The 27,650-nt window shown below is 34.8% G+C and overlaps 1 protein-coding gene across 4 annotated transcripts in view; it reads left to right on the top strand.

Moving 5' to 3' along the window:
* COL11A1 (collagen type XI alpha 1 chain) overlaps window positions 1-27,650 on the top strand; it is a 226,127-nt gene that overhangs the window by 90,474 nt on the left and 108,003 nt on the right. For all 4 annotated transcript variants that reach the window (XM_024985040.2, XM_059881885.1, XM_059881882.1 and 1 more), the window contains 15 exon segments: window positions 143-196; window positions 3,079-3,132; window positions 3,251-3,304; window positions 3,475-3,528; window positions 4,868-4,921; window positions 5,039-5,083; window positions 8,440-8,493; window positions 8,919-8,963; window positions 9,215-9,268; window positions 9,718-9,762; window positions 18,808-18,861; window positions 19,974-20,018; window positions 21,147-21,200; window positions 21,283-21,327; window positions 26,396-26,449. In XM_024985040.2, the coding sequence (XP_024840808.1) occupies window positions 143-196; window positions 3,079-3,132; window positions 3,251-3,304; window positions 3,475-3,528; window positions 4,868-4,921; window positions 5,039-5,083; window positions 8,440-8,493; window positions 8,919-8,963; window positions 9,215-9,268; window positions 9,718-9,762; window positions 18,808-18,861; window positions 19,974-20,018; window positions 21,147-21,200; window positions 21,283-21,327; window positions 26,396-26,449 (765 nt within the window).

Genomic DNA, 27,650 nt, shown 5'->3' on the forward strand with positions numbered 1-27,650 from the left:
GGAAATTTTATTGTATTAACTAATAAAATCATATTTGAAGAAATGTATTTTGAATAATGTTTATTTCAAGTGAAAATAGTAGGACATAACTGATTAGAGAATTACAAAATTAAATGAATATGTCTTCACTTTTTCTCTACAGGGCGGGCCTGGTTCTTCTGGGGCCAAAGGTGAGATGGGTGATCCAGGTCCTCAGGTAAAAATTAACCTATTTCACTTATTTAATATTTAAATTTATTTTATCTATTATGGTAATTGAAGGGTCTGCCATTTGTTTTAGGAGTAAAGAAATTACTTACATGGCCTTCCAGCTCACATCAACTTCTTTAATTGAAAAATTTCTAATGGTCAGTTGACTACCAATAATTTGATTAATTTAAATAATATTAGAAGAAGATAATAAGCTAGAATTGTAAAGTCTTGATAGTAATAGGTCTTCTGAATATTAAATTGGTTTAAAATTGTACAGAGCAAAGCAGAACCATTGCGATTGTACTTATAGCAACCCTGACACAAGCCTAAAATGTTTCTTGTGGAGACCAAATCTAATAAATTCTCTCAGAAAGGATATTTAATATAGCTAAAAGAAGCTTACTTTAAATCCTTTGTAGAGCTGAGGAAATCAAGAGAAATTGAGAACACCTGAGCTGAAATTCTTAGAAAGATCTCACATATCGTTGCACATGCATGTGTGTTCAGTCTCAGTCGTGTCCAACTCTTTGAGGCCCCATGAACTGCAGCCCACCAGGCTCCTCTGTCCATGAGTTTACCCAGGCAAGAATACTGGAGCGGATTGCCATTTCCTACTTCAGAGGATCTTCCCGACCCAGGGAGAGAACCCCCGTTTCCTGAGTCTCCTGCACTGAGCCATCTGGGAAGCCCTACAATATATTTACATGGTGCCAAATTTAAAGTATTATTTTTCCTTGAATGATAAGTAGATAGAAACATACACTGTAAACACATTATGGAATATACTTATTCTAGAAACTGACAACAAAGTATCATGTACTTTTAAAATTCATTCATTTTTTTAATGAAAATGCTTCCTGGTTTACTCAATATGTATAGATTCAGATTGGCTGCAGGAGCTTTCAAATGGTCATCTATTTTTTCCTTTTTTAAAAAAAATCGATTTTATTTTAACAATATTATATTGTAAAAGTGAATTTGAACACCTATATGCATTTTCCCTAACTACCCCCACAATCATTTGGATATTGAACAGTTACAGAACCCCAAACAATTACTTGATACCACTTTACCGTCACATCTTCTTCCTACTGCTAATAGCTGACTGACTGCTGATCTGTTCTTCACCATTACAGTTTTATGTTTCCAAGAATATCGTATAAATGAAACCATACATTATGTAATCTTTTGAAACTGTCTTCTTTCACTCAGCATAATTTGTTGCAGTTGATGAGCACATCCGTAGTTAATTTGTTTTTGTTACTGAGTTAATATTCCCATGTTTGGATGCACCACAGTTTATTTTGAAATGAGAAAAAATATTCCCCTAAATTGAGAAAGATATTTGAGTGACACAGAATGTGAGAGTTTTTTTTTTTATGCCTATTAAGTATTGTCATAAATGGATGGAAAGCATTTGTACCTTAACTGAGAATTACATAAAAAGGTTGAATAAAAATATTGAAAAGTTAGGAAATTTAGCCTTTTAGAGTTTATGAATTTCTGGATCCAACTCACCTCTTTACAAAATGGGTGAATTTGAAAACATGCTGCAGCAATTTTCATGGTCTTTGTAGTTTTCCTTAATTCCAGTGAGATGCACTATCAAATGAAAGATCACTTTCATTAAAAACTAACAGAATTTGTCCTGTTATTATTGCTCCTTGCAGTCCAGCTGGGGTATAGGATAGAATTTTTTTCTACAGTATTTTTAAGCTATATTCTTTTAATCTCTAACTATTAGGCAACTTTAATTTCATGTTTCTATAATCATTGTGTCAAAGCTGTCATAATAATTATTTGTAATTTCAAATGTGTGTTACATTTTCTACCACACTCATTAAATTCATATTGTTTAAACTTAAAAACAGATGCTATGCTATGTCGCTTCAGTCATGTCCAACCCTGTGACTCTGTGGCCCACCAGGCTTCTCTGTGCATGGGATCCTCCTGGCAAGAATACTGGAGTGGGTTGCTGTGCTTTCTTCCAGGGGATCTTCCCAGCCAAGAGTCAAGCCTGCATCTCTAAAGCCTTCTGCATTGGCAGGCAGGCTCTTTGCCACTAGTGCCATTGAAGGCCTATGTCATATTTCTAATGGATCTGTATGTTATCTATTATAAGCTGTGCAATTTTATTTTTAAAACATGTATATTAATTCACAAATAAGACATTGTATGTTGATATAACATTGTACTGAACTACCTCAAGAAAGATACTGAGGACCTTAAAACTTTAATCTGAGATGGCATGGCACCAGTCAGTAATTGAATTTGAGTTTGCCAAGTCATCCTCCAGAAATGTGTACCAGGCACTGTGCTAAACTGTAGAAGTATAATGGAGAAAAAGATTTAGTCCAAAGTTGCGGTGGTTAACAGTTAAATGGGAGACTCAACTATGGAAACCAAAACAAAAAATGGTTACAATCAAATGTGATACTTGCAATAAAAGAATAAATATCTAGGAGAAGATCTCCATAAAAGAAGGGAAATTTGAAAGCAAAGGGATTAGAAAGAGAAGAGGAATGAAATGAAATGTTTTCAGTCAAGGAAAATGTAAAACCCCAAGGTTTTGAGAATGAATTTAGTAATTGAGAATTTTTTAAGTTTAAAATATCATTTTGCATTCCTTTTGTTTACATGTAATCATAGGTCTATAAAAACTTAATAAAATAGTATGACTTTTTCTGGCAAGGAGCCATGTAGAAAAATTGATTCTCTTATCTTCTTGCTTTATGTGGACTTTTATACAAGAAACAGTTTTTTTGTGTGTTAAAGTGATTAAGGTAAAACTAAAAAGATATAAAATTCTAAAACCATTTCTCTATGTGATTGAGTTTATTGAACTGGAATTCTATAAAATTAATTAAATATGATGTTTTAATATAGGGCCCACGTGGTGTCCAAGGTCCTCCTGGTCCAACAGGAAAACCTGGAAAAAGGGTATGATTTGCTTTCATTGAGCATATTGAGGGCATCTGAAACCATCAGTTATTTTATTTTCTTTTACTCTGTGCTATTTGGAATCCTTTTTGCTTAGTCATGTTCTTGGTACTGTCAGGGTCGTCCGGGTGCTGATGGAGGAAGAGGAATGCCAGGAGAACCCGGGGCCAAGGTCAGGAACTCGTCTCATATGTTTGTATATTCACTCAGTTTCTCCTGAAGTTTTTATATTTTAAAATAAAGTTTCTTGATATTAAATAATATTTAACATTCGAAATTACAGTTCAGAAATAAGCTCAGAATATGACGTTGTTGATGATGGTGATGATGATGCTTTTACAGGGGGATCGAGGATTTGATGGACTTCCAGGTCTACCAGGTGACAAGGGTCACAGGGTGAGATATACCATTCTATTGCTTTTTATACAGGGATAATAGAAGAATACTATGAAATATTTTAAATAGCTGCACTAAGAAATAAGAAAATTAAGTATTTGTGAACTCATGTAAATTAGTACATCTAAAAGATACATGAAGAAATATAAGTAGAATTATATGTGGGATATTATTATGTTTTTTAATTTTTTAGATATTAAAATACTCATTTTACACAAATATAAGTTGAGGCAGAATCTTTAGGTACATGGATGTGTAAATGCTAAGTCGCTTCAGTCTTGTTAGAGTCTTTGTGACCCTCTGGACTGTAGCCCGCCAGGTCCTCTGTCCATGATTTTCTAGGCAAGAATGCTGGAGTGGGTTGCTGTACCCTCCTACAGGATGTATATGTATACGCAAAATATATTTACAGAACAAGTATAGAGATTTAATTTTTTGATAATTTTTTGATAATTACCTCAATTTCTTTCTTACATTTTGCCTATGGATATATTCAAAAGACACCTGCAGGCAATCTGTAGTTAATATTACAATATACTGGGCAATGTATTTTATTATACTTGTTAGATGGTGCCGGTAGATCGAGATACCATAGACTACTTCTTTGTGATAATATAAGTTTATAATTCAATGCAGGAATTTATAATTTACTAGGGCTTATTAACAATATACAATGTTGAACAGCAATCCAGTCAGTAGTTTTAGTGGGAAATTAAGCCAGGATGTGGTCTCTCAAAAGAGATCAGCTTTAGATCTTCACATTACTCTTCTTCAAAAGTTAAAAATAAAGGTGAGGCAATCTTTAAGAAAATTAGAAGTGAAAAAAAGAAAGATAAAGAAAAGAGAGTCCCATGAAAGTTTAGCAAAATATCTACTGTGTGCCACGTTGAGAGAAATACATAATTTTGTTTTTGTTTTTTTTAAATTGAAGCTTTGTTAGTCTTCCAGAATTGTGCTGAATTGATGAGAATTGTTTAAGAAGCAGAGAAAATTTAAATAAAAATCAGCAAAGTGCATCCATGCACCATGAAGAATGAAGACAATCTTCAGCAAAATAATTTTCTGTTAGTTTGTAATAATTAAAAGTCTGAAAATTATTTGGATATTTTATTTAAATCTTTTTGTTTTCAAAATTGAAGGAATGTTTTCCTTGCATACTAAATTGTAATGCCAGTTAATATAAAGTTATGACTTATCTCTGAAGTGTTTTCAGGAGAGAAAATAAAGCATAAGTTTTTCTACCAAATGTTTCATTATTTTTGCTAGGATAGCTGTAGGATAGAGTTATAAATATTCTGGCTTACTTCAAATTCTAATTGTATTTGGATTTCTTTAATAGGGTGAACGAGGTCCTCAAGGTCCTCCTGGTCCTCCTGGTGAAGATGGAATAAGGGTATATGAAAGTTCATTTCTTTTAAGAAATATTTAAAATTAAAACATTAAAGAAAGCCATGCTGAAATGTTGCATTGTCTGATCACATCACTATCCTATTCATTATGTCCATGACAGGGAGAAGATGGAGAAATAGGACCAAGGGGTCTTCCAGGTGAAGCTGTAAGCAACTTTCTTTTTTTTTTTCTTTTTAAATAATACCCTATTTAGGAGGAATAGTGCTTGGTGTTACAAATATAAAGTCACTAATAATTGCAATCTTACCTAACCTAACCAGGTAATTTGTTATGTGAAAAAACATTTTAAAAGGATACTTACAGCTCTTCTGTCATTAAATTTTAGGAAATTGAGAGGAAAAAAATGTGGGATATAACATCTTAACTACAAGGAGAGATAATAAAGCCTTTTTAAGTGAATAATGCAAATAAATAGAGGAAAACAATAGAACAGGAAGGACTATAGATCTCTTCAAGAAAATTGGAGATACCAAAGGAACACTTCATGCAGAGATGGGCACAATAAATGACAGAAATGGCAAGGACGTAACAGACACAGAAGAGATTAAGAAGAGGTGGCAAGAATACACAGAAGAACTACATAAAGAAGGTCCTAATTAATCAGTTAACCACGATGGTATGATCACTCATATAAGGCCAGATATTCTGGAATGTGAAGTCAAGTGGGCCTTAAGAAACATTACTTTGAACAAAGCTTGTGGTGGTGATGGAATTCTAGCTGAGCTATTTCAAATCCTAAAAGATGATGCTGTTAAAGTGCTGCCCTCAATATGCCAGCAAAATTGGAAAACTCAGCAGTGGCCACAGGACTGGGAAAGGTCAGTTTTCATTTTAGTCCTGTTGCTGCTGCTGCTGCTAAGTAGCTTCAGTTGTGTCCGATTCTGTGCAACCCCATAGACGGCAGCCCACCAGGCTCCCCCATCCCTGGGATTCTCCAGGCAAGAACACTGGAGTGGGTTGCCATTTTCTTCTCCAATGCATGAAAGTGAAAAGTGAAAGTGAAGTCGCTCAGTCGTGTCCGACTCTTCTCAACCACATGGACTGCAGCCTACTAGGCTCCTCCATCCATGGGATTTTCTAGGCAAAAGTACTGGAGTGGGGTGCCATTGCCTTCTCCATTTCAGTCCTAAAGAAAGGCAAATGCCAAAGAATGTTCAAACTACCATACAATTGTGCTCATTTCACATGCTAGCAAGATAATGCTCAAAATCCTTCAAGCTAGGCTTCAATAGTATAAGAACCCAGAACTTCCAGATGAACAAGCTAGATTTAGAAAAGGCAGAGGAACCAGAGATCAAATGGCCAACATTTGCTGGATCATACAAAAAGCTAGAAAATTAAAAAAAAAAAAATCTACTTCTGCTTCATTGACTATGCTAAATACTTTAAATGTGTAGATTACAACAAACTGGAAAATTCTTAGAGATGGGAATACCAGACCACCATACCTGTCTCCTGAAATCTATATGCAGGTCAAAAAGCAACAGTTAAATAACCAAACATGGAACAACAGACTGGTTCAAACTTGGGAAAGGAGTACAACAAGGCTCATGCTTTCACACTTTTATTTAATTTCTATGCAGAGTATATCTTGCAAAATGCCAGCCTGGATGAATCACAAGCTGGAATCAAGATGCATGGGGAAATATCAACAACCTCAGATATGCAGATGATAACACTCTAATAGCAGAAATTGAAGAAGAACTAAAGAGCCTCTTGATGAAGATGAAAGAGGAGAGTGAAAAAAAGCTGGCTAAAAACTCAACATTCAAAAATCTAAGATCATAGCTTTCATTCCCATCTCTTCATGGCAAGTAGATGGGGGGAAAGTGGAAACAGTAACAGATTTTATTTTCTTGGGCTCCAAAATCACTGCAAACAGTGACTGCAGCCATGAAATTAAAAGACTTTTACTTCTTGGAAGTAAAGCTATGAGAAACCTAGACAGTATATTAAAAAGCAGAGACATCACTTTGCCAACAAAGGTTCCTATAGTCCAAACTGTGGTTTTTGCAGTAATTATGTACCGATGTTAGACTTGGACCATAAAGAAGGCTGAACACTGAGGAATTGATGCTTTCAAACTGTGGCACTGGAGAAGACTCTTGAGAGTCCCCTGGACAGCAAGATGAAATCAGTCAATCCTAAAGGAAATCAACCCTGAATATTCAGTGGTAGGACTGATGCTGAAGCTCCAGTACCTTGGCCCCCTGATTCGAAGAGACAACTCATTGGAAAAAATCCTGATGCTTGGAAAGATTGGGGGCAAGAGGAGAAGGGGACGACAGAAGATGAGATGGTTAGATGGCATCACCTACTCAATGGACATGAGTTTGAGCAAATTCCAGAAGATAGTGAAGGACAGGGAATCTGGTGTGCTGCAGTTCATGGGGTCACAAAGACTTGGTCATGACTGAGTGACTAAACAACAACTTGTCATCCAAAAAACCTTATCTAGTTTTTGTGGCTGTTTATTTTGTTTCAATTTTTTATATCAATACCTCTATAATTTTTTATTTGTTTAGGATAAACAATTATTACTAGAGGAAACAAAAAATGAGGTGCTTGCTACTGTTACTACAAAAAATGAGGTGTTTAGTATATATCAAATATAACTATAAAATTTATTAAATTATATCCTTTTTTCCATTGAATTTTACAAATGAGGAAACTGAGTTGGAAAGGTTTACTCAAACCTAGTCAATCAAAGATCCACACTAGAAGCAGACCTCTTAGTTTTACTGCTAGTTTGCCACATTATAGAACCTGTCAATTCAAAGGCAAAGCATGTTTGTATATGTTAGTTGCTCAGTTGTGTCCAACTCTTTGCAACTCCTTGGACTATAGCCCACCAGGCTCCTCAGTCTCTCAAGTAAATATAACAGTAAACCATACTGTTGACTTTTTTGAAGAAGGAAAAGAAGGAGGAACAAAATGGAGAAGGCGAAGAAGAGAAGAAAATGCTTGCTTAAATCATAATAATTTTAAAAATCATGAAAGTGGTTTCTATAACCTTCCTAATATAGTCCTCCAGCTGTTTGTTTCTTTCTCTCAGTAGAATATTCTCTCAAGATGGAATTTACCTAAATGTAAAATAAATGAGCATCAAGACTCTTTGTGTAGTCTGTTTGAATTATAAGATTTAATAAGATTCAGCGTTGCTATTCAAATTGGAAAATGGCACAAAAGTTACTTACTTAAAGCTTTAAAATATTTCCTATATTGAAAGTTTCACAAGTGATTCATACGTAATTCCATAGACTCAAAGATACAGTTCCTATATTAAAGACTCACTCATTCATTTTGGCTTTTGGCTCAATATAAACACTAGGTAATTGTGTCACACAAAATGCTATTTTAAATGCCCTTATTGGTGTGTTGAAAGAGGGTGAATAAATATTTTAATCAAAACATTACATTAAAATGTGTTTTTTTAAAAGACGAGACATGTTTTGAAGGCCTTTTTTTTTTTTTGATAATCTGTTTCTTTTTTACTCCTAGGGTCCACGAGGTTTGCTAGGACCAAGAGGAACTCCAGGACCTATTGGACAGCCTGTATGTATTGTTGAAAACATTCAAGATGTTCTAGGGAAAGCTTATTGCCGGAGTCTTAAAGCCAGAAAGCTGTAAAAGCTTTCAGTAGACAGCCAAAGTTTCACTATTATAATCTAAGACCTAATGATGCTGCCTATCAATTTAACTGAGTGTACTCACTCCACCTGCTTCTTTCTTTTCTCTTCCTTTTAGTTTATGTATTTTATTCTTTTTCCCAACACACAGTAGAAAATACTGCCAGGATGTCTCCATGGACATGGAGAGGAGAGTATAGACCTTGCTTTTTCCCTCATTTCCATTGAGTTCTAAAATGGCTTTTAGTTACCCTAGGTTACTGGGTATCATGCTATTAGGTTCGTTTTTTATATTTTCTATTGTAGCATCTGAACTTGTATATACTCATGTATATTTTTTCTTCATTGAAGGGTATAGCCGGTGTGGATGGCCCCCCCGGACCAAAAGGGAACATGGTATGTACAAGACATCCATAAAGTAACTCATTTCTGTACTCTAATACTAGCAAACCATTTTTGTTGCTAAATCTAAAATTAAGGTTTCTTACAATGTTTTGCCAAATTCTTCTGCTAGCATTAATATTTTGCAAGATTTTCCAGATTCTCTAAAGGGAAACATGATATGGGAACTATTTTTCAATCCAAAAGACAAAACCTATTATGTGAAATAGTTCTGTTAAAGACTCTTTTCCATTTTCCTATGTCAGGGTCCTCAAGGGGAGCCGGGACCTCCTGGTCAGCAGGGAAACCCAGGACCTCAAGTAAGTCTAAGCCATCACACCTTTTATTGAGGTAATGGGGTAAGATGGTACCTTTATACAAGAAAATTGAGAGCCTCAAAATTTTCTACGTAGGGCTGAGAGTTTATGTATGAATGTACAAAGCTCATTCTATTTTATTCCTTTTAAAAAATTTTTGAACAAATTTGCAGAGGCTTTTCTTTCTTCTAAGAGTAAAATGAGTCATTCAGTGCTCATGGAATGCCAGGATACCTGCGGGAGGGTTCTGAATAGGATCACATTACAGTTCCATTGCCAAAAGAGTACCTTGTATACAACTCCAGTGTTGTAAAATCTTCTGCAGAAAGTGGGGGATATATATAATACTCACAGCTCATTGCATGTGATATAGAGGGCTCATCATTTACTATTTTAAAAGTGTGTTCTTATGATGTGATACTTGACGTATGAAATAAATTCTTTTAAAATAGGGTCTTCCTGGTCCACAAGGTCCAATTGGTCCTCCGGGTGAAAAAGTAAGTTCATCTGTTGTCCTAGGAATGTCTGGTAAATGAGCTTGTATTGTCAATCTTAGGGAGGAATAAGGCCTGCCTTCTGCTTTTGATATTTAAATGGCTCAGCATATAAGGAATTAATCTGGATTTAAATCATGAATGTACTGGTGAGCAGAAGCCATTCATATGTCTCTGAATTGTAAATGATAACATTTCACAGAGTTTCCATTTGAATAGCTTCCAGATATGACATTCTCAGCTATATTAATTTCATTAATGTACTGATATGAGTGAGTGCTTTCTCTTTATTTTTGTTCTCCTTTCATTTCTCATTATTTAAAACGTGATTAGGTTTGCTTGCGACAAAGGGCTTTTAACAAGATCTAATTAAGGGAAAATTGTGACGTTATCATTGCCACCATTTTTCATGGAAAAATGGCAAATGATGTTCTTGTTAAAACTCAATGTCTAGATCAAAACAAGAATAAGTCTTTAATTAAAGAGATGTCTTTTTCCTCCATCTCCCCTGTCAGTTTCTTTAAGTAGTATTTTCTATTCCCTATAGTTACAGCACAGTGTTGCCTGTTCTTATATAATTTGTTTTCTTATTTTGGCTGATTTCTATAAATATGTGATTTTTTAAATTATCGACTTTATTGGAGTTAATTTCATACCATAAAATTTACTCTCTTTAAGTCTATCAGTCAATCATTTTTAGGAAATTTATAGAAGTTTGCCACAATCACATTTTTAAAATATTTATATCACCCCAGAAGGAAAGCTTGCATCAATTTCTACTCCTGAGTCCATGCACAAACCTACACAATTGATGTGCTGTGTATCTTTATACATACACCTTTTCTGACCATCTTATGTGAACAAAATGTATGAATGAAGTTAACATTTGAATTTAATTATATGAATAAATATAGTATGTGACATTTGTGTCTGGCTTCTTTCATTTGGCATAATGTTTTTGAGCTTTATCAATGTGGTAGCATATATCAGTACTTCACTTCTTTTTTTTTGCCAAACGGTATTCCTTTGATTGAATATTTTGTTTACTTATTCAGCAGTTGAGGGAAATAAGTTATGTACACTTTTCAGCTATTATGCTGCTTTGAATATTTGTACAAAGATATTTGTGTAGACATTTTTAAAATTATTTTTGTTAGATAGAAATGGAACTGCTGGGTATATGACAAATTCATGTTTAACACTTTAAGAAGTTTTCAGATTGTGTTTCAAAGTGGTTGTACCATACTTCCTTCCTCAAAATTTATGAGGATTTCAGTTTTCATTCCAATCCCTAAGAAAGGCAAGCCAAAGAATGCTCAAACTACCCCACAATTGCACTCATCTCATGTGCTAGTAAGTGAAGTTGCTCAGTCGTGTCTTACTCTTTGTAACCCCACGGACTATAGCCTTCCAGGCTCCTCTGTCCATGGGATTTTCCAGGCAAGAGTGCTGAAGTGGGTTACCATTGCCTTCTCCAGGGCATCTTCCCGACCCAGGGATAGAACCCGGGTCTCCCGCATTGTGGGCAGATGCTTTACCCTCTGAGCCACCAGGGAAGCCCAAAGTGAAGTCGTTTAGTCATGACTGACTCTTTGCGACCCCATAGTCTGTAACCTACCAGGCTCCTCTGTCCATGGGATTTTCCAGGCAATAGTACTGCAGTGGATTGCCATTTGCTTCTCCAGGGGATCTTCCCAACCCAGGGCTTGAACCCTGGTCTCCCACATTGTAGACAGACGCTTTACCGTCTGAGCCACCATCTCATGCCCTAGTAAAGTAATGCTCAAAATTCTCCAAGCCAGGCTTCAACAATATGTGAACCGTGAACTTCCAGATATTCAAGCTGGTTTTAGAAAGGCAGAGGAACCAGAGATTAAATTGCCAACATCCGCTGGGTCATCGAAAAAGCAAGAGAGTTCCAGAAAAACATCTATTTCTGCTTTACTGACTGTGCCAAAGCCTTTGACTGTGTGGATCACAATAAACTGTGGAAAATTCTTCGAGATGGAAATACCAGACCACCTGACCTGCCTCTTGAGAAACCTATATGCAGGTCAGGAAGCAACAGAACTAGACATGGAGTAACAGACTGGTTCCAAATAGGAAAAGGAGTATGTCAAGGCTACATATTGTCACCGTGTTCATTTAACTTATATGCGGAGAACATGAGAAATGCTGGGCTGGATGAAGCACAAGCTGGAATCAAGATTGCAGAGATAAATAGCAATAACTTCAGATATGCAGATGTCACCATCTTTATGGCAGAAAGTGAAGAACTAAAGAGCCTCTTGATGAAAATGAAAGAGGAGAGTAAAAATGTTGGCTTAAAGCTCAACATTCAGAAAACAAAGATCATGGCATCTGGTCCCATCACTTCATGGGAAATAGATGGGGAAACCGTGGAAATAGTGGCAAACTTTATTTTTGGGGGCTCCAAAATCACTGCAGATGGTGACTGTATGCATGAAATTAAAAGACACTTACTCTTTGGAAGAAAAGTTATGACCAACCTAGACAGCATATTGAAAAGCAGAGACATTACTCTGCCAACAGAGGTCCATCTAGTCAAGGCCATGGTTTTTCCAGTGGCCCTGTAAGGATTAGAGTTGGACTATAAAGAAAGCTGAGTGACGAAGAATTGATGCTTTGGAACTGTGGTGTTGGAAAAGACTCGAGAGTCCCTTGGACTACAAGGAGATCCAACCAGTCCATCATAAAGCAAATCAATCCTGAATATTCATTGGAAGGACTGATGATGAAGAGGAAACTCCAATATTTTGGCCACCTGATGTGAAGAGCTGACTCATTTAAAAAGACCCTGATGCTGGGAAAGATTGAAGGTAGGAGGAGAGGGGGATGGCAGAGGATGAGATGGTTGTATGGCATCATCGATTCAATGGACATGAGTTTGAGTAAATTCCGGAAGTTGATGATGTACAGGGAGGCCTGGCATGCTGCAGTCCATAGGGTCGTAAAGAGTTGGACACAACTGAGTGACTGAACAGAACTGAACTGAACTAGTTTTTCCAGATGCTCAGCTATACTAACATATTTTCTCTCTTTAATTATGGTTATTTTTGTTGGTGTGAAATAGTACCTTATTGTAGTATTAATTGGCATTTCCCTAATCACTAGTGATTTGGGGCTTATTTTTATATGCTTTTTGACCTTTTGTATATATTCTTTCATCTTCCCTGGTGGCTCAGCAGTAAAGAATCTGTGTGCAATGTAGGAAACACAGGTTCAATCCCTCAGTCAGGAGGATCCCCTGAAGAAGGAAATGGCAACCCACTCTAGTATTCTTGCCTGGGAAATCCCATGGACAGAGGAGCCTGAAAGAAGCTCCAGTCCAAGGGGTCTCACTGACTCAATGGACATGAGTTTGAGTAAACTCTGGGAGTTGGTGATGGACAGGGAGGCCTGGTGTGCTGCAGTCCATGGGATTGCAAAGAGTTGGATGGACTGAGCAACTGAACTGAACTGAACTGAACTGATCTGATCTCCTTGCAGTTAAGGGACTTTGAGATGTCCTCTCCAGCACCACAGTTCAAAGGCATCGATTCTTTGGTGCTCCACTTCCTTTACGGTCCTGTTCTCACATCCATACATGACCATAGGGAAGACCATAGCCTTGAATACACGGACCATGTCAGCAGAGTAATATCTCTGCTTTTCAACACACTGTCTAGGTTTGTCATTGCTTTCCTGCCAAGAAGCAATAGTCTTCTGATTTCATGGCTGAGGTCACAGTCCGCTGTGATTTTGAAGCCCAAGAAGGGGAAATCTGTCACTGCTTCCACCTTTTCCCCTTCTATTTGCCATGCAGTAATGGGGCTGAATGATGTGATCTTAGTTTCTTAATATTTAGTCTTAAGTCAACTCTTTCAGAGGCCCTTTAGTTCCTCTACACTTTCTGCCATTAGAGTGGTATCATCTGCCTATCTGAGGTTATTGATGTTTCTCCTGCCTACCTTGATTCCAGCTTATAACATCCAGCCTGGCATTTCTTATGATGTTCTCAGCATATAGGTTAAAAAAACAGGGTTACAGCAGACAGCCCTGTCGTGCTCCTTTCTCAACATTGAACCAATCAGTTGTTCCATACAAGGTTCTAAATGCTGCTTCTTGACCCACATACAGGTTTCTGAGGAGGCTGGTAAGATCGTCTGGTATTCCCATCTCTCTAAGAGCTTTCCACAGTTTGTAATGATCCACACAGTCAAAGGCTTGATCATAGTTGATGAAACAGAGATAGATGTTTTTCTGAAGTTCCTTTGCTTTCTCTATAATGCAGCAAATTTTGGCAATTTGATCTCTAGTTCCTCTTCCTTTTCTAAACACAGCTTGGACATCTGGAAGTTCTTGGTTCACATACTGCTGAAGCCTAGCATACAAGATTTTAAGCATGACCTCACTAGCATGGGAGATGTGTGCAATTGTTCGATGGTTAGCACATTCTTTGGTGTTACCCTTCTTGGGAACTGGGATGAGGACTGACCTTTTCTACTCCTGTGGCCACTGCTGGATCTTCCAGATTTGCTGACTTAGTGACATCCTCCTTTAGGAATGTGAATAGTTCTGCTGGAATTTCATTGCATCCACTAGGTTTATTAATAGCAATGCTTCTTAAGGCCCTCTAGACTTCATACTCTAGAATGTCTGGTTCTGGGGGACTAACCACACAATCATAGTAATTCAGTTCATTAAGATTTTTTTTCATACAGTTCTTCTGTGTATTCTTTCCATCTCTTCTTGATCTCTTCAGCATTTACTATTCTCTACCTTTTTTATCCTTTATTGTGTCCATCTTTGGGCAGAATGCTCCCTCGATGTTTCCAATTTTCCTGAAGAGATCTCTAGTCTTTCCCCTTTTGTTCTTTTCCTCCAGTTTTATGCATTGTTCATTGAAGAAGGCCTTCTTGTCTCTTCCAGCTATTCTTTGAAACTCTGCATTTAATTGGATGTACCTTTCCCTCTCTCGCCTGCTTTTCACTTGTCTTCATTCTGCTATTTGTAAAGCCTCCTCAGATAAACACTTTGCCTCTTGCTTTCTTTTTCTTTGGGATGGTTTTGTTCACCACCTCCTGTACAATATTACAGACTGCTGTCCATAGTTCTTCAGGCACAGTGTTATAGTCCGTTGAATCTATTCATTACCTCTACTGGGAATTCACACAAGATTTGACTCAAGTCATATCTGGCTGGCTTAGTGTTTTTCCCAGTCTTCTTTAGTTTAAGCCTGAATTTTACTATGAAAGCTGATGATCTGAGCGACAATCAGCTCCGGGTCTTATTTTTGCTGACCGTATACAGTTTCTCCATCTTCAGCTACAAAGAAATGAAATCAGTTTGATTTCAACATTGACCATTTGATGATGTCCATCTGTAAAGCCATCTCTTGTTTAGCCTTTGCCCTTCTTCATTTTCATATCAAACTTCAGTGGTCTCTAAAGTGCTTTTTTTCTGTGTATTTTCTATATGATTACAGTATCAGAGGGCTATTGGAAATAGTTGATTTATTTAAAATATTAGGCACCAAAGGTGCTTTAGATCAGGGATTTTAATCTGGACCACTCTTATCATATCTTAGATTAACTCATCATAACCATATTATGTTTGTAATAAATTGCACTTGAGGCGTGTGCCTATTAAATTTTCTATAATAATACCATCCCTGCACTGGAGTCTTAGAGGAAAAATTTGATTTTAAGGAAAGTTGGTGTATCTGAATTCACCATGTTGAGACACAGGTAAAATATAGGGTCTGGTTCACTGCACTTCTTGTGGTAGGAAGAGAGCTAGCATTAAGCATAACCTGCTTCTTTTTCTGCTTTAAACACATCTAGCTCTTGAGTTCAAAAACAGTCTCTTTCTATCAAAGGAGAAAGAACACGAAAGAAATGCGTTTTATTTATTTTGTGTCTATGGTATATATTTTATTTTAGATTTGTGTTCTGTTTATTCTGGCTCAAGAGCCTTGTCTTTCAAAACTTGGTGAATAATGTTTTTAATCAGATTGTGCAACCCACAGTTAAATCTCACAGTTAAATATAATTTTAGAAGTGTCATATATTTTTAATTCCCAATAACATTTTTATCATAAGTTATTGTTGCCTGTACTTTTATTATATTTGGGATAAAATATTTTATAACATTAAGTTAATTATCCAAACTGGATGACCACTATATTGCTCTTCTGACATGCAATAACTTAAATATACTTTTATGTCCTGTGATTTAATTTACGCTTTCAGAATTTCCATCACTCACATATTAATTGCTTTATAGAAAACAAATGATATTGTATAACTCTGTGAGCTAAAGAAGAAATAGCAAGACACAAAACAAATATTAGCTAAAGGCAAAGACTTTGAAAATATGGCTACAGATCTGGATTCATTTATATTGCAACTCTGTGATATATTAGCATTGGTTAATTACTCAAAATCTTAGATGATGAAATTTCATGAAATTGCTTGAGAATTAAAATGGACAGTATACATATATATATCATATATTGCTTAATATAGCACACAGGAACACAACAAATTTTAACTATTTTATTAAACTCCAAAAAATATGGCATTCATTCATTTAAATTTATTGCCATTCCTTTAGGGAAATAACAAGCAGTTAAGAAAGCAGACAAAATACTGTACTGTCATAGAGCTTCCATTTTAAAATAAATGGATCGATTTTAACTTGATTTTTAAAAATCCTATAGTACAAGACTTTTAGTATTTCTAATCTACACTTAAATATGTAGCAACAACAACAAAAAAAAACAACAACATAGTCTTATACACAAGGTCATTGTCATAGAAATATCATGCCTGCTGGAAATAATAATTATGGAAATAGTTTTGCTTTTGTATTCTACATTTTGTTTTGAAGAAATAAGTATATTGTACTGAGAGCAAAAAATGATTTAAGTGAAAGGTAAAACACTGTCATAAAAGAATCAGGATTTTATAGCAGTTATTTTATAATATTAGATTACTTGACTGTATATGACTTTGCACAGTGGTGAAGAGAATTGAAACTTTTAAAGCCTATAAAAATGAGATGCAATTAAATTCAGTTATAAAGTCCAGATTATTTAATTTATAGGTTATTTTTGGTTGTTGTTGTTCCATAGTGATTTAAATGAGGCTTTCTTGTTAAACTCTGTACTATCCATATACATGAAAACAATGCTTTTCTTAAATACTGTCTGAGAATGGAAAACTCCCTTTACATCCAGCATCTAGACTTGCTGATGTATCCTTGCTCTTTTAATTGTTTCTAAATCCCGACTAATCATGAGCAAGCAGAAATGGCTTGAGCTTTAAAGACTTGATAAAGTTAATTATTCCAAGTAGAAAGCCAGTTTTTCTCCCAGTGAAGGGTCTGCTTGCAATAATCATTCTTAGCATGTTCCAACCTAACCAGTGATCAAATTAAATGATATCTGAAATCCTTTGTGATTAAACACAGATTAATCTATTGAATAAATAGTTACTTTATTATTATTTGTTTCTATGTCTTATGAGTAACATAATCTATAACATATTCCTTATGTTAATTATTACTGATGTTTAATCAATGTTACTATGCAACTATTTGAACTGGCACATTAAAAAAATTATTTTGTTGAAATATAGCTGATTTACAATGTGTTAATTTCTGCTGTACAACAAAGTGATTCAGTTATACACACACACACACATGCACATACATTCTTTGTCATGTTTTTTTCCATTATAGTTTATCAAGGGATATTGAGTATCAGTTCAGTTCAGTTCAGTTCATTCACTCAGTTCTGTCCAACTCTTTGTGACCTCATGGACTGCAGCATACCAGGCTTCCCTGTCCATCACCAGCTCCTGGAGCTTGCTCAAACTCATATCCATTGAGTCGGTTATGCCATCCAACCGTCTCATCCTCTGTCATCCCCTTCTTCTCCTGCCTTCAATCTTTCCCAGCATGAGGGTCTTTCCCAATGAGTCAATTCTTCACATCAGGTGGCCAAAATATTGGAGTTCAACTTCAGCATCAGTCCTTCCAATGAATATTCAGGACTGATTTCCTTTAAGATGGACTGGTTTGATCTCCTTACCATCCAAGGGATTCTCAAGAGTCTTCTCCAACACCACTTTTCAAAAGCATCAATTCTTCAGTGCTCAACTTTCTTTATAGTCCAACTTGTTGCTCAGCTGGAAAGAATCCGGTTGCAATGTGGGAGACCTGGGTTTGATCCCTGGGTTGGGAAGATCCCCTGGAGGAGAGAAAGGCTGCCCACTCCAGTGTTCTGGTCTGGAGAATTCCACGGACTATACAATCTCAAAGAGTCAGACACAACTGAGTGACTTTCACTTTCATATTGAGTTCCCTGTGAATAGGAACTTATCAGTGTCATTATGGAAATATCCAGTATTTGCTTTTTCAGTGATGTAAATCAATGTATATCAATGAATATAATGATTGCATATGGACCTATATTTTTTTTTCTTTTTACTCTGTGCATGCATGTGTGCTAAATTGCTTCACTCATGTCTGACTCTGCGATCCTATGGATTGTAGCCCTCCAAGCTCCTCTGCCCATGGGATTCTCCAGGCAAGAATTCTGGAGTGGGTTGCTATCTCCTTCTCCAAGGGATCTTCCCAATCCAAGGATCCAGACTGTCTCTCACATCTCCTGCATTGGCAGGCAGACTGTTTACCACTAGCATCACCTGGGATACCCTTTTAGTCTATAAGCAACAATTTATTGTGGTATGCAAAAATTAAATTAATTAGAAATTAATTTAATTGCAAATTAAAAAACACACAGGATTAAAAGCTAGATAAAAAAACTAATGTGTTTTTGACATATGTTAAATTTTATTTTCATCTATCTTTATATACCATTTTTCTACAAAACATGTTAAAAACTATTTAGATATGTGCAATTTATAGATAAAGATTGGCGACTCAAATTAAGAATCTTATTAGCAGTATATTCCTATGTACAAAGTCAGACTTTACATTTTTTTTTAATGAAAATATTCTTTTTTTCTATTCAATTAGGGTCCACAAGGAAAACCAGGGCTTGCAGGACTTCCTGGTGCTGATGGGCCTCCTGTAAGTAGTAGTTACCTGGTCATTAAACTTTCCATATTTCATTTTCAAAAATAGATTTTACATGTGTTTAGAAGTGATTGTATGAATTCAGTAATAAAAGCAAATTGAGCCAGTAATTAAACATTGATCTCTCTAAAATTCTATTTAATCATGTAGTTTCCATACTGCAAAATCTTTAAAGAGCTCCCAGTGGTCTTAGGACCACTGTCTGCCAGAATCTCATATTTTCCTACCTCTCACTTTTCTCTTAGTAGGCTCTACATTTTCTATTGCTATACTTTTTGTTATGTCCTTTTCTTTTCATAGAAAATACTTTATATCTTCTCTTCCTTTTCAAAGAACACGTTTCTTGAGAGTCCAGGTGATATTCCTCATCTTTTGTAAGTTTCCTCAGACACCTTACATGAAAATTCATCTGTGTTCAGGGATTCCTTACTTTTCTAAAAATATAGCAATGTTTATTGTATCTTATCATATAGCAATAAATTATGTAATCATGTAATATCCATGGTTGTTATTTGAAAACCTTTTATTTATGCTTCTTTTTTTTCTCTTGAAACTACTTACTCAGAACTAAGGTATAAAAATTTTCATCCTGTTATTGCTTGTTTTCATTGAGTAGAGTTGTTTTGGAGCTGTGCATTTTTATTTACCAACTCTCAGTAACTTGATTAAAAACACCATTGGTGTTTATGATGTTGCTGTGTTTTAAATGTCCCATTGATGTTCTTAGTTGCCTTGTAAAGATGTGAGTATAATTATTTAATCAATATGCAAATAGAAGTTAGACTGAAACACTTTTATTTAAAACTAATTGAGATTGGGGTCAAACTGTTCATGAATAATATGCATGCTTTATGTGCTTTTCCCAAACTGTCTCTCAAGTTCATTATGTCATTGGTGAAATTTGCACCAAGCCAATATAAACTTATGTTTCTTTCCAAATACTAGTTTCCAATATTATTTAAAGTTATATAGAGTGATGCAAAATATTTAATATATTTTGAAACATAAAGAGTAAAACCTCAGCATGTGGAAAAAAGGGAACAATTTCATATTATATATTACCATTAATATTGCATCTCATCAGTATATATTTTTGACAAATGTAGGGTCATCCTGGAAAAGAAGGCCAGTCTGGAGAAAAAGGTTCCCTGGTATGTTACAAAGTATTATTTAAATGTTCTGTCACCTTATCTCCTAGAGAAAATGCCTTGCTTTGGTCATTTCTATGAGATACATATACATATATATATATATATATATATATTTGATCATTTAGGGCTATGAATATTAGAAAATAAGTAGCGAAAAATACTCTCCACCTGTAATATGTATTTACTTTCAAAAGAATGTTTGCTAACATTTAGGTATAAATCATGTCTCTAAAGTAACTTTTAATTTAGGGAATAAAAAAAGATATGTCTTAGTTAGATAACTTTTAATTCTGTATTGGCAATTTGATCAATTAGATCAATTAGCCTATCATTCTCAGTTAAAAAAAAATTCTCATGATCAGAAATACATTCACGTTCTGCAAATATAGTATATGTGGAATACATGATTATAAATAATAATAATGAAATTGGACAAGAACTACTGAATATTGTTAAAGTGTTTATGTCACTTGAATTTGATCTATATTTATTACTTTCTGATAATCTTTACATAAGATGGGAATTGAAAGAGAAACAGTTATCAAAATATCTAAATAAAATATCAAAATTAAAACTTATTCAATCTTAATACTACTTTTGGATTACAGTAGCAGGGTAAGATCATTTTTATGTAGAGTTGCTAATTTTAGATTCTTATTAAAATAGCATTACTACTGTATGTTATATATTATTTCCCTTAGATAGAATAGTGAAATGAAGCCAGCTGTGGAAGATATATAATTTTGATCATTTTCTTGATGTAAATGCTGTAAATTTAATGCCATTTTTTGGTTAGAAATTATTTATCCTTTTGGTTAATCTGTAGCTGTTTTTTGTAGACATCAAGGACATCAGATTTTTTTCAATCTTAGAAAAGAAATTAATTATTAATATATGATTATTTATATTACTTCATATATTTATGACATTTATCTTACTTTAACATAAATATATGATATGTTTGTTCCTCATATCTCACTTTAGATAGAAATGATAAGCTACCAAATAAATTTTTACCAAAAGTGGAAAAATATCATCTTCTTAGAGATTATTTGGTAAAACTGTAGTATGTGAGTGAGGGACACTTTCAGTACATTATGTATTTAAATTGCATTGGGTCTTTTACAGGGCCCTCCTGGTCCACAGGGTCCCATTGGCTACCCTGGTCCCCGAGGAGTAAAGGTAAATAATATTATATTTTCCACATTATTTAATTTCAATGTAAAATATTATAGTCATTTAATTTCTCTAATTTATTCCATAGGGAGCAGATGGTGTCAGAGGTCTCAAGGGCTCTAAAGGTGAAAAGGTAAAACATAATTTATTTAGGTGATTTTAATTGGTATTGTATAAAAAATTAAATTTATTCAATAGATATTTCATTTCTCATATATTGAATGATTACTTATGTATCAGACACTGCAAGTCTAATAATTTTGGACTCTGTATCCTGGAAACTTTAAAAGAAAAGTTTTATATCCTTGGATGAGGATGAAATTATAGAAGAAAAAAAAGGTATATCATATATAAAATCAATTCTGCTAAAGTTTTATTTTTACATGTCTTTAACTATTCTAAATTATAAGATTGACTGTATGATTGTATTTGTTAAGACTGGATTGGATCCAATTATATGCATAACAGAGGAATATTTATTCCCTTTTTTCTCTACTAAAATTTTCATTCTTCATAAATTGAAATAAAGTACAAAATAGGAATTAATTGTTGGAAGAAGAAGTCTTTGTATGTGATAATGCATGCATAGCAAAAGCTTAAATGAGAAGGAAATAAAGAGTAAAACCAAATAAATGTGAATGAAAGAATATGCACTATTTTAAAGGATGCTTATAATTTAATTTGATGAAGAAAACAAAATTGAGATTTTTTTTTTCATTAAATGGCCTCCCTGGTGGGAGAAATGTTTAAGATAAATGTAGAGCTCCCACATCCTCAATGATTATGTTGAAATGGAATGACACTACTCAGAACTGGTACTGCATTAATTCTTACTATATTACATTTTATAACACAAAGTACAAAGTGTTATGGGAATTTCATGAGAAATATATGGAATATACATTTTTATTTCAAGGATAACTGTTTATTCCTACAGTCATAATATTATTAAAAGCACCTTGAATGGATTTGATATCAGTAAGGAATAAATGACAAGAAGGGATGTATTTATTATATATGTCATATTTTATTTTCTGAAAACAATAAATAGGTAACATACAGAGGCATTGTCAAAGTATGCGACTATATTGTCAAGTCTACTGCGTGAAAATATGTCATGTGTTTTAAATTAACTCAGCTACTTTGGTTTGAATCCCAATTCATCTTTATCATCTCAGTTGAACTTCAGGGTATAGTGTCTTACTGAGCTGACAGCAGAGTGATGGCTTAGACAATGTTGAACTCGTAATTATTTGCAAGTAGCCTAGGCAAAAAAAAAAAATGTATGTATATATATATAGTCTCAGTTTGGAACTTAGAATCTCAGTTTTTGTTGTTAATACATTTAAATATCAATTCAAATTTTTTATCTGGAATTAGTGCCCACCAAGAATTTTAGGGAAGGCAGTGTTTATATGAAAGGTATATAATTGGAGTGGGAAAGTTGTGAACTTTTTGGAAGGAGGGGTAGTGGCAAATGCAAAGGAAAATAAAATTATAGATGATGAGATATTTGTGAGAAGAAACATACTCAGGAAAAAAAAATGTATGGAAAAAAATTTTATATTATTGGTTATTTTGAGCTGCATATGATCTCAGAAGAAACAAGTAGATATATAGAGAAAGAATTAATATTTTCAATTGGGAATTAAACATTCTGAGTTCTGATTATAGTGCTCACAGTAAAGTTGTAAAGCTAACTTGTAAAGTTAGGTTGCTTACTTTCGCTGAGCTTTATTTTAAGTCTATAAAATGAGGACCTCATCCTAAAAAACCTCTAAGATATTTTTCAGTTGTACCTTTCATTCCATATCATATATTAACCTAGTAATATATTGTTTACCTAGATTTAGAGAAATATTGTATAAATTTTAATGGAAACTTTTTATAACAAGAATTCTTCCTATTTTCAAACTTTGTAAAGAACTATGAAATCCTAGTTAATTTTAATGTACACTATTGTTTTTCTGAATATATATTATAATCAACCATTATCTCAAGAGATGAGGAAGGAAATTGAAACTATTTTCTTTTTACAAATAGCAGTATTAATTAACGAAAGCTGAATTACCAAGTTAGTGCCCTAACTAGAATAAAATTCTCCACTGTTTAGACTCAGCTTTATTCCTTAGAACTTAAGCAACATAACCCAGTCAACCAAGTGGCACAGGTGAATTCCTTTTTCACCTGTTTTCTAAAACCTGTTTCCTCCAGTCTACGTTCAATGCATGAAACAGGGCACTCAAAGCCAGTGCACTGGGACAACCTGAGGAATGGGATGGGGAGGGAGGTGGGACGTGGGTTCAGGATGGGGGACACATGTATACCCATGGTTAATTCATGTCAATGTATGGCAGAAAACACTACAATATTGTAAAGTAATTAGCCTCCAATTAAAATAAATTAATTAAAAATACTAACTAAGATTTGATAATTTAAGGACTGGAAAGCTTAGTAGCTTGAAAGTGCCATTTGTTTTAAAAATGTCACTTACTGTAAGGATGTTCTTACTAACTTACTAATTTATTTTTAAAATTATGAATGTATTGAAAACAAAGTTTTGATAGCAGTAGCCTCTACTTCACTATATATTCTCTTAAAATATTCTCCTTGAAAAAAATGTTAAAAACTGTTATTTATTTTAGACATAGAGTGCAGTAATTTTTTAAACTAAACTTGGCAACTGTGTAATTACTTTTCTCTCTAGGGATCAGGTAATGAAGACACCGGTCAATAGGAATTTAAGTGGTCATTTTCAGCTTTTAAGCCTCTGCTATTACCCAGCTGCGTTCAAGGCACTATATTAAATTTGATTCCTTTTCCAGGTCTTGGCTTCCCAGGTGGCGCTAGTGGTAAAGAAGCTGCCTGCCGATGCAGGAGACATAAGAGATGCCAGTTGGATCCCTGGGTCAGGAAGATCCCCTGGAGAAGGGAATGGCAACCCACTCCAGTATTCTTGCCTGGAGAATCCATAGACAGAGGAGCCTGGAGGGCAATAGTCCATGGGGTCGCAAAGGGGCACAACTGAAGCGACTTAGCCTTTAGCACTTCCGGGTCTAAGTCTCACATGTCCTTACTAACCTTATATCTTCTGGACCTTAGCATACATTACCAAACTCACACTGAGGCAAGGATGATTCCAAATTTACATTTAATAAATATCTGTTATATATCATGATTTTGAGGGTCAGAATATAGTAGGCATTGGAGAGCTAGAGGTTACTTAGGCATGATTCTTGTATCCCATGGACGGATAAGCCTGGTAGGCTACAGTCATGGGGTGGCAGAGTCGGACACGACTGAGCGACTTCACTTTCACTTGTTTTTCAGCATTTAGTAGAAAGAGACCTGTGATTATTCCCCTGTGGCTCAGTCAGGATGTTATGTTATATTAACAAGTGATGAGTGCGGCACATAGGATGAAGAGGTTAATTTTAATAGGCAAAGAATGAGGTCATGGAATACCTCGTGGCAATGAAAGTGTAGTCCCTGGGCCCTGTTCTGACTCTTTGCAACCCCACAGACTGTAGCCCACCAGGATCCTCTGACCATAGAATTTTCCAGGCAAGAATCACTGGAGTGAGTTGCCATTCCCTTCTCCAGGGGATCCTCCTGACCCAGGGACCAAAACCAGGTCTTCTGCATTGCAGGCAGATTCTTGACTGATTCATAGCAGAATCATGAGCTAAATCCTAAAAGATGAGGAAAATCTCACCAGGTAGACAGAGAAAGTAAAAGATTTGCAGATGCGTGTGTATGTGGAAGTGGTTAACCAATGCAAGAATTACAAATGGAAATACAGCACATTCAGCTTTTGTAAAATTCAGTTCCAGTGTGTTGGATGAAAGTAGAAGGGATATTTAAACCAAAGATAAAACTATAGAGGTGAACAAAGCCTCGATCGTGAGGGAGATGGCAGCTTATGGTCATCATTAGCACTTTGGAATCATTGATTCCAAAAATTGATATGATCAGTTTTGTGTCTTGTAAAGGTCATTTCCATAGCAGGATGTGGAAGTGTAAGTACTAATCTTCCTAGCTCTGTTCTCATACTTGGCCTGACAGGCCTTTTTCTCAAACTCTGCAAGTCATCCATTCTCCAACTGCTAATTAAGGTACCAGCTGCTCTGTGAATTCTCCAAGTACCCTTCTCTCCTCAGCACCACCACTACTGGTACCAGCGCAGTACATCATTACCATTATCCTCATGTCTTTCATCTCTAAACACCCATTCTCCTCCTCCTGAGCCAAAATTAATGCAAATTATTGGTAAAACAAAAACTTCAAATTACTCCACAGTGCTCTGAATAATTGCTCAACTAATGTTATTGAATACATGAATGATTATTCCTTAGGAATTTTTTTCTTGAAATTAAGAGACAGTAAAGTCATTCATGAAGCTGGATATAGTAAAAATGACTAGAAGTATTTTCATAGTCAAAATTTCTCCTCTCTTTGATAAGGATGCCCAGTTTTCAGCATCCCTGGTTTGTGCATATGTGCCAATTAGCAATCCCTATTTATGCATAAAGGATAATATTAATTTGCTTATTCTTCACCTGAAGAGAGGTTGTAATATAGAGAACAGGTTGAACCAGAAGACATTTATCTAGAGCACAGGAGACAAGATGAATGAGGTAAAATGTATAGGTATGTATCAGCAAAGATAAAGAATTTATTTCGTCATCCAGGGTTCTTGTAAACCAAAGGTAATTAAATTTTTACTTCTTTGTTCAAATAACATAGGATACATGTTGTTACAAGATAATGGTTATTTTCCCCATAAGATAGAGAAGATTTAACGAACACATTTGTGAAAAGTTTTCTAGTAACTTAGAGCCATTGCTGCTGCTGCTGCTGCTAAGTCCCTTCAGTCGTGTCCGACTCTGTGCGACCCCAGAGACGGCAGCCCACCAGGCTCCCCCGTCCCTGGGATTCCCCAGGCAAGAACACTGGAGTGGGTTGCCATTTCCTTCTCCAATGCATGAAAGTGAAAAGTAACTTAGAGTCATTAATTATGGGGAAATGAGAGAATACTGGAAATAAAGGTTTAAAATAGGGAAGAGGAAGTTTTCACAAGCAAGATTCATATTTCTCAGAACAATTTTTCCTAATTATCAATACTCATAATTTATATAGTCATATTCTAGATTTATCCAAACAATTGATTAACTACTTGTTTTATTATTTATACTTTTTAGGGTGAAGATGGTTTTCCAGGATTCAAAGGTGACATGGGTCTCAAAGGTGATAGAGTAAGTAAAAAGAAAATCTGCACTAGTACATGCATTTATGGATGTGTGTGTGCTTATTTCTATATAGTTAAATACTGCAAACAGAATAAATCAAATGTTTGTACTACCTGAGACATTTTTCACTTCCATTTTTATCTGAAGATTAGGTGTCTTAATTTCTGTGGAAATAAAATATTATTATTTATTTTTTGGATGCTATGCTAAATATATGTCCCATAGCATATCTACACATGCATAGTTTATATATATATATGTATAAATACACAAAATATATATTATATCATATATGGTGTTACTGTTTACAGACATTTTATAAATTGATGATCAAATTGCTTTATATGATTAATTCAATAGATTTGTTTTAAATCTTGTTTATATATAATGAGCTATGCTTCCTGGAGACTATATCTGCAATTTTCATGAATTTTCACTTTATAGTTGTCTTGAATTTTTGAGTCTCAATATAGTACACCGTTTTTCTGTTAGTGAGTATCTTGAAAACAAAATTTTGTCACCTAAAGTAAATTAAATGTTTTATTGGGAAAATTTGTTTTGTAACTAGCATAATAGTATCTAATAAATGGAATAAAAAAGCATGGTATAGAATATTGATTTTCCTAAAATGCATATAAAGCCTGTGTCTGGGATGGGAGCAATAGCATACACATTCTAGAACCTAATACCTTAAATGTGAAAATGAAGTTTAAAGTCAGGTGAGATATTTTTCTTATGTTCCAATCAGTGATTTCCAAAGTTGCTATCATCTGGGAGGAAAAATTATTTTCCCTCCTACCCTGATAGAGTCTCAGACTGGAGCCCTCTAAAATTACAGAATGACAGAAGACAGATTAATAAGAGATAAGCAAACAGAAGTTTATCTTGTGTATCATGATTATACATGGGAATGCTAAATGATGAGTAATTCAAGCGTACATCATTTTAGCAAAGGAACAATAAATTTTAAAGAAGAAAGGACTTTGAGTTTCTAGTGCTATAAACTGTGGGAAGGCAGATAAATGGAAACTATTAATGTTATATAAAAGCTAGTTGGAAAGTTTGCTGTATAGATATATTCCTCTGGTGCTTGCTTCTGGCTCCAGACTAGTAAGGGTCTAGTTACCTCTAGTGACTAATTTTTGTCTTTTCTGATGAAGAGGGTAGGAAAAACACCTTTGCAAATTTGTTCTCCGATTTTAAGCAA

This window comes from Bos taurus, chromosome 3, assembly GCF_002263795.3.
Source record: "Bos taurus isolate L1 Dominette 01449 registration number 42190680 breed Hereford chromosome 3, ARS-UCD2.0, whole genome shotgun sequence".
Classification (NCBI taxonomy): domain Eukaryota; kingdom Metazoa; phylum Chordata; class Mammalia; order Artiodactyla; family Bovidae; genus Bos; species Bos taurus.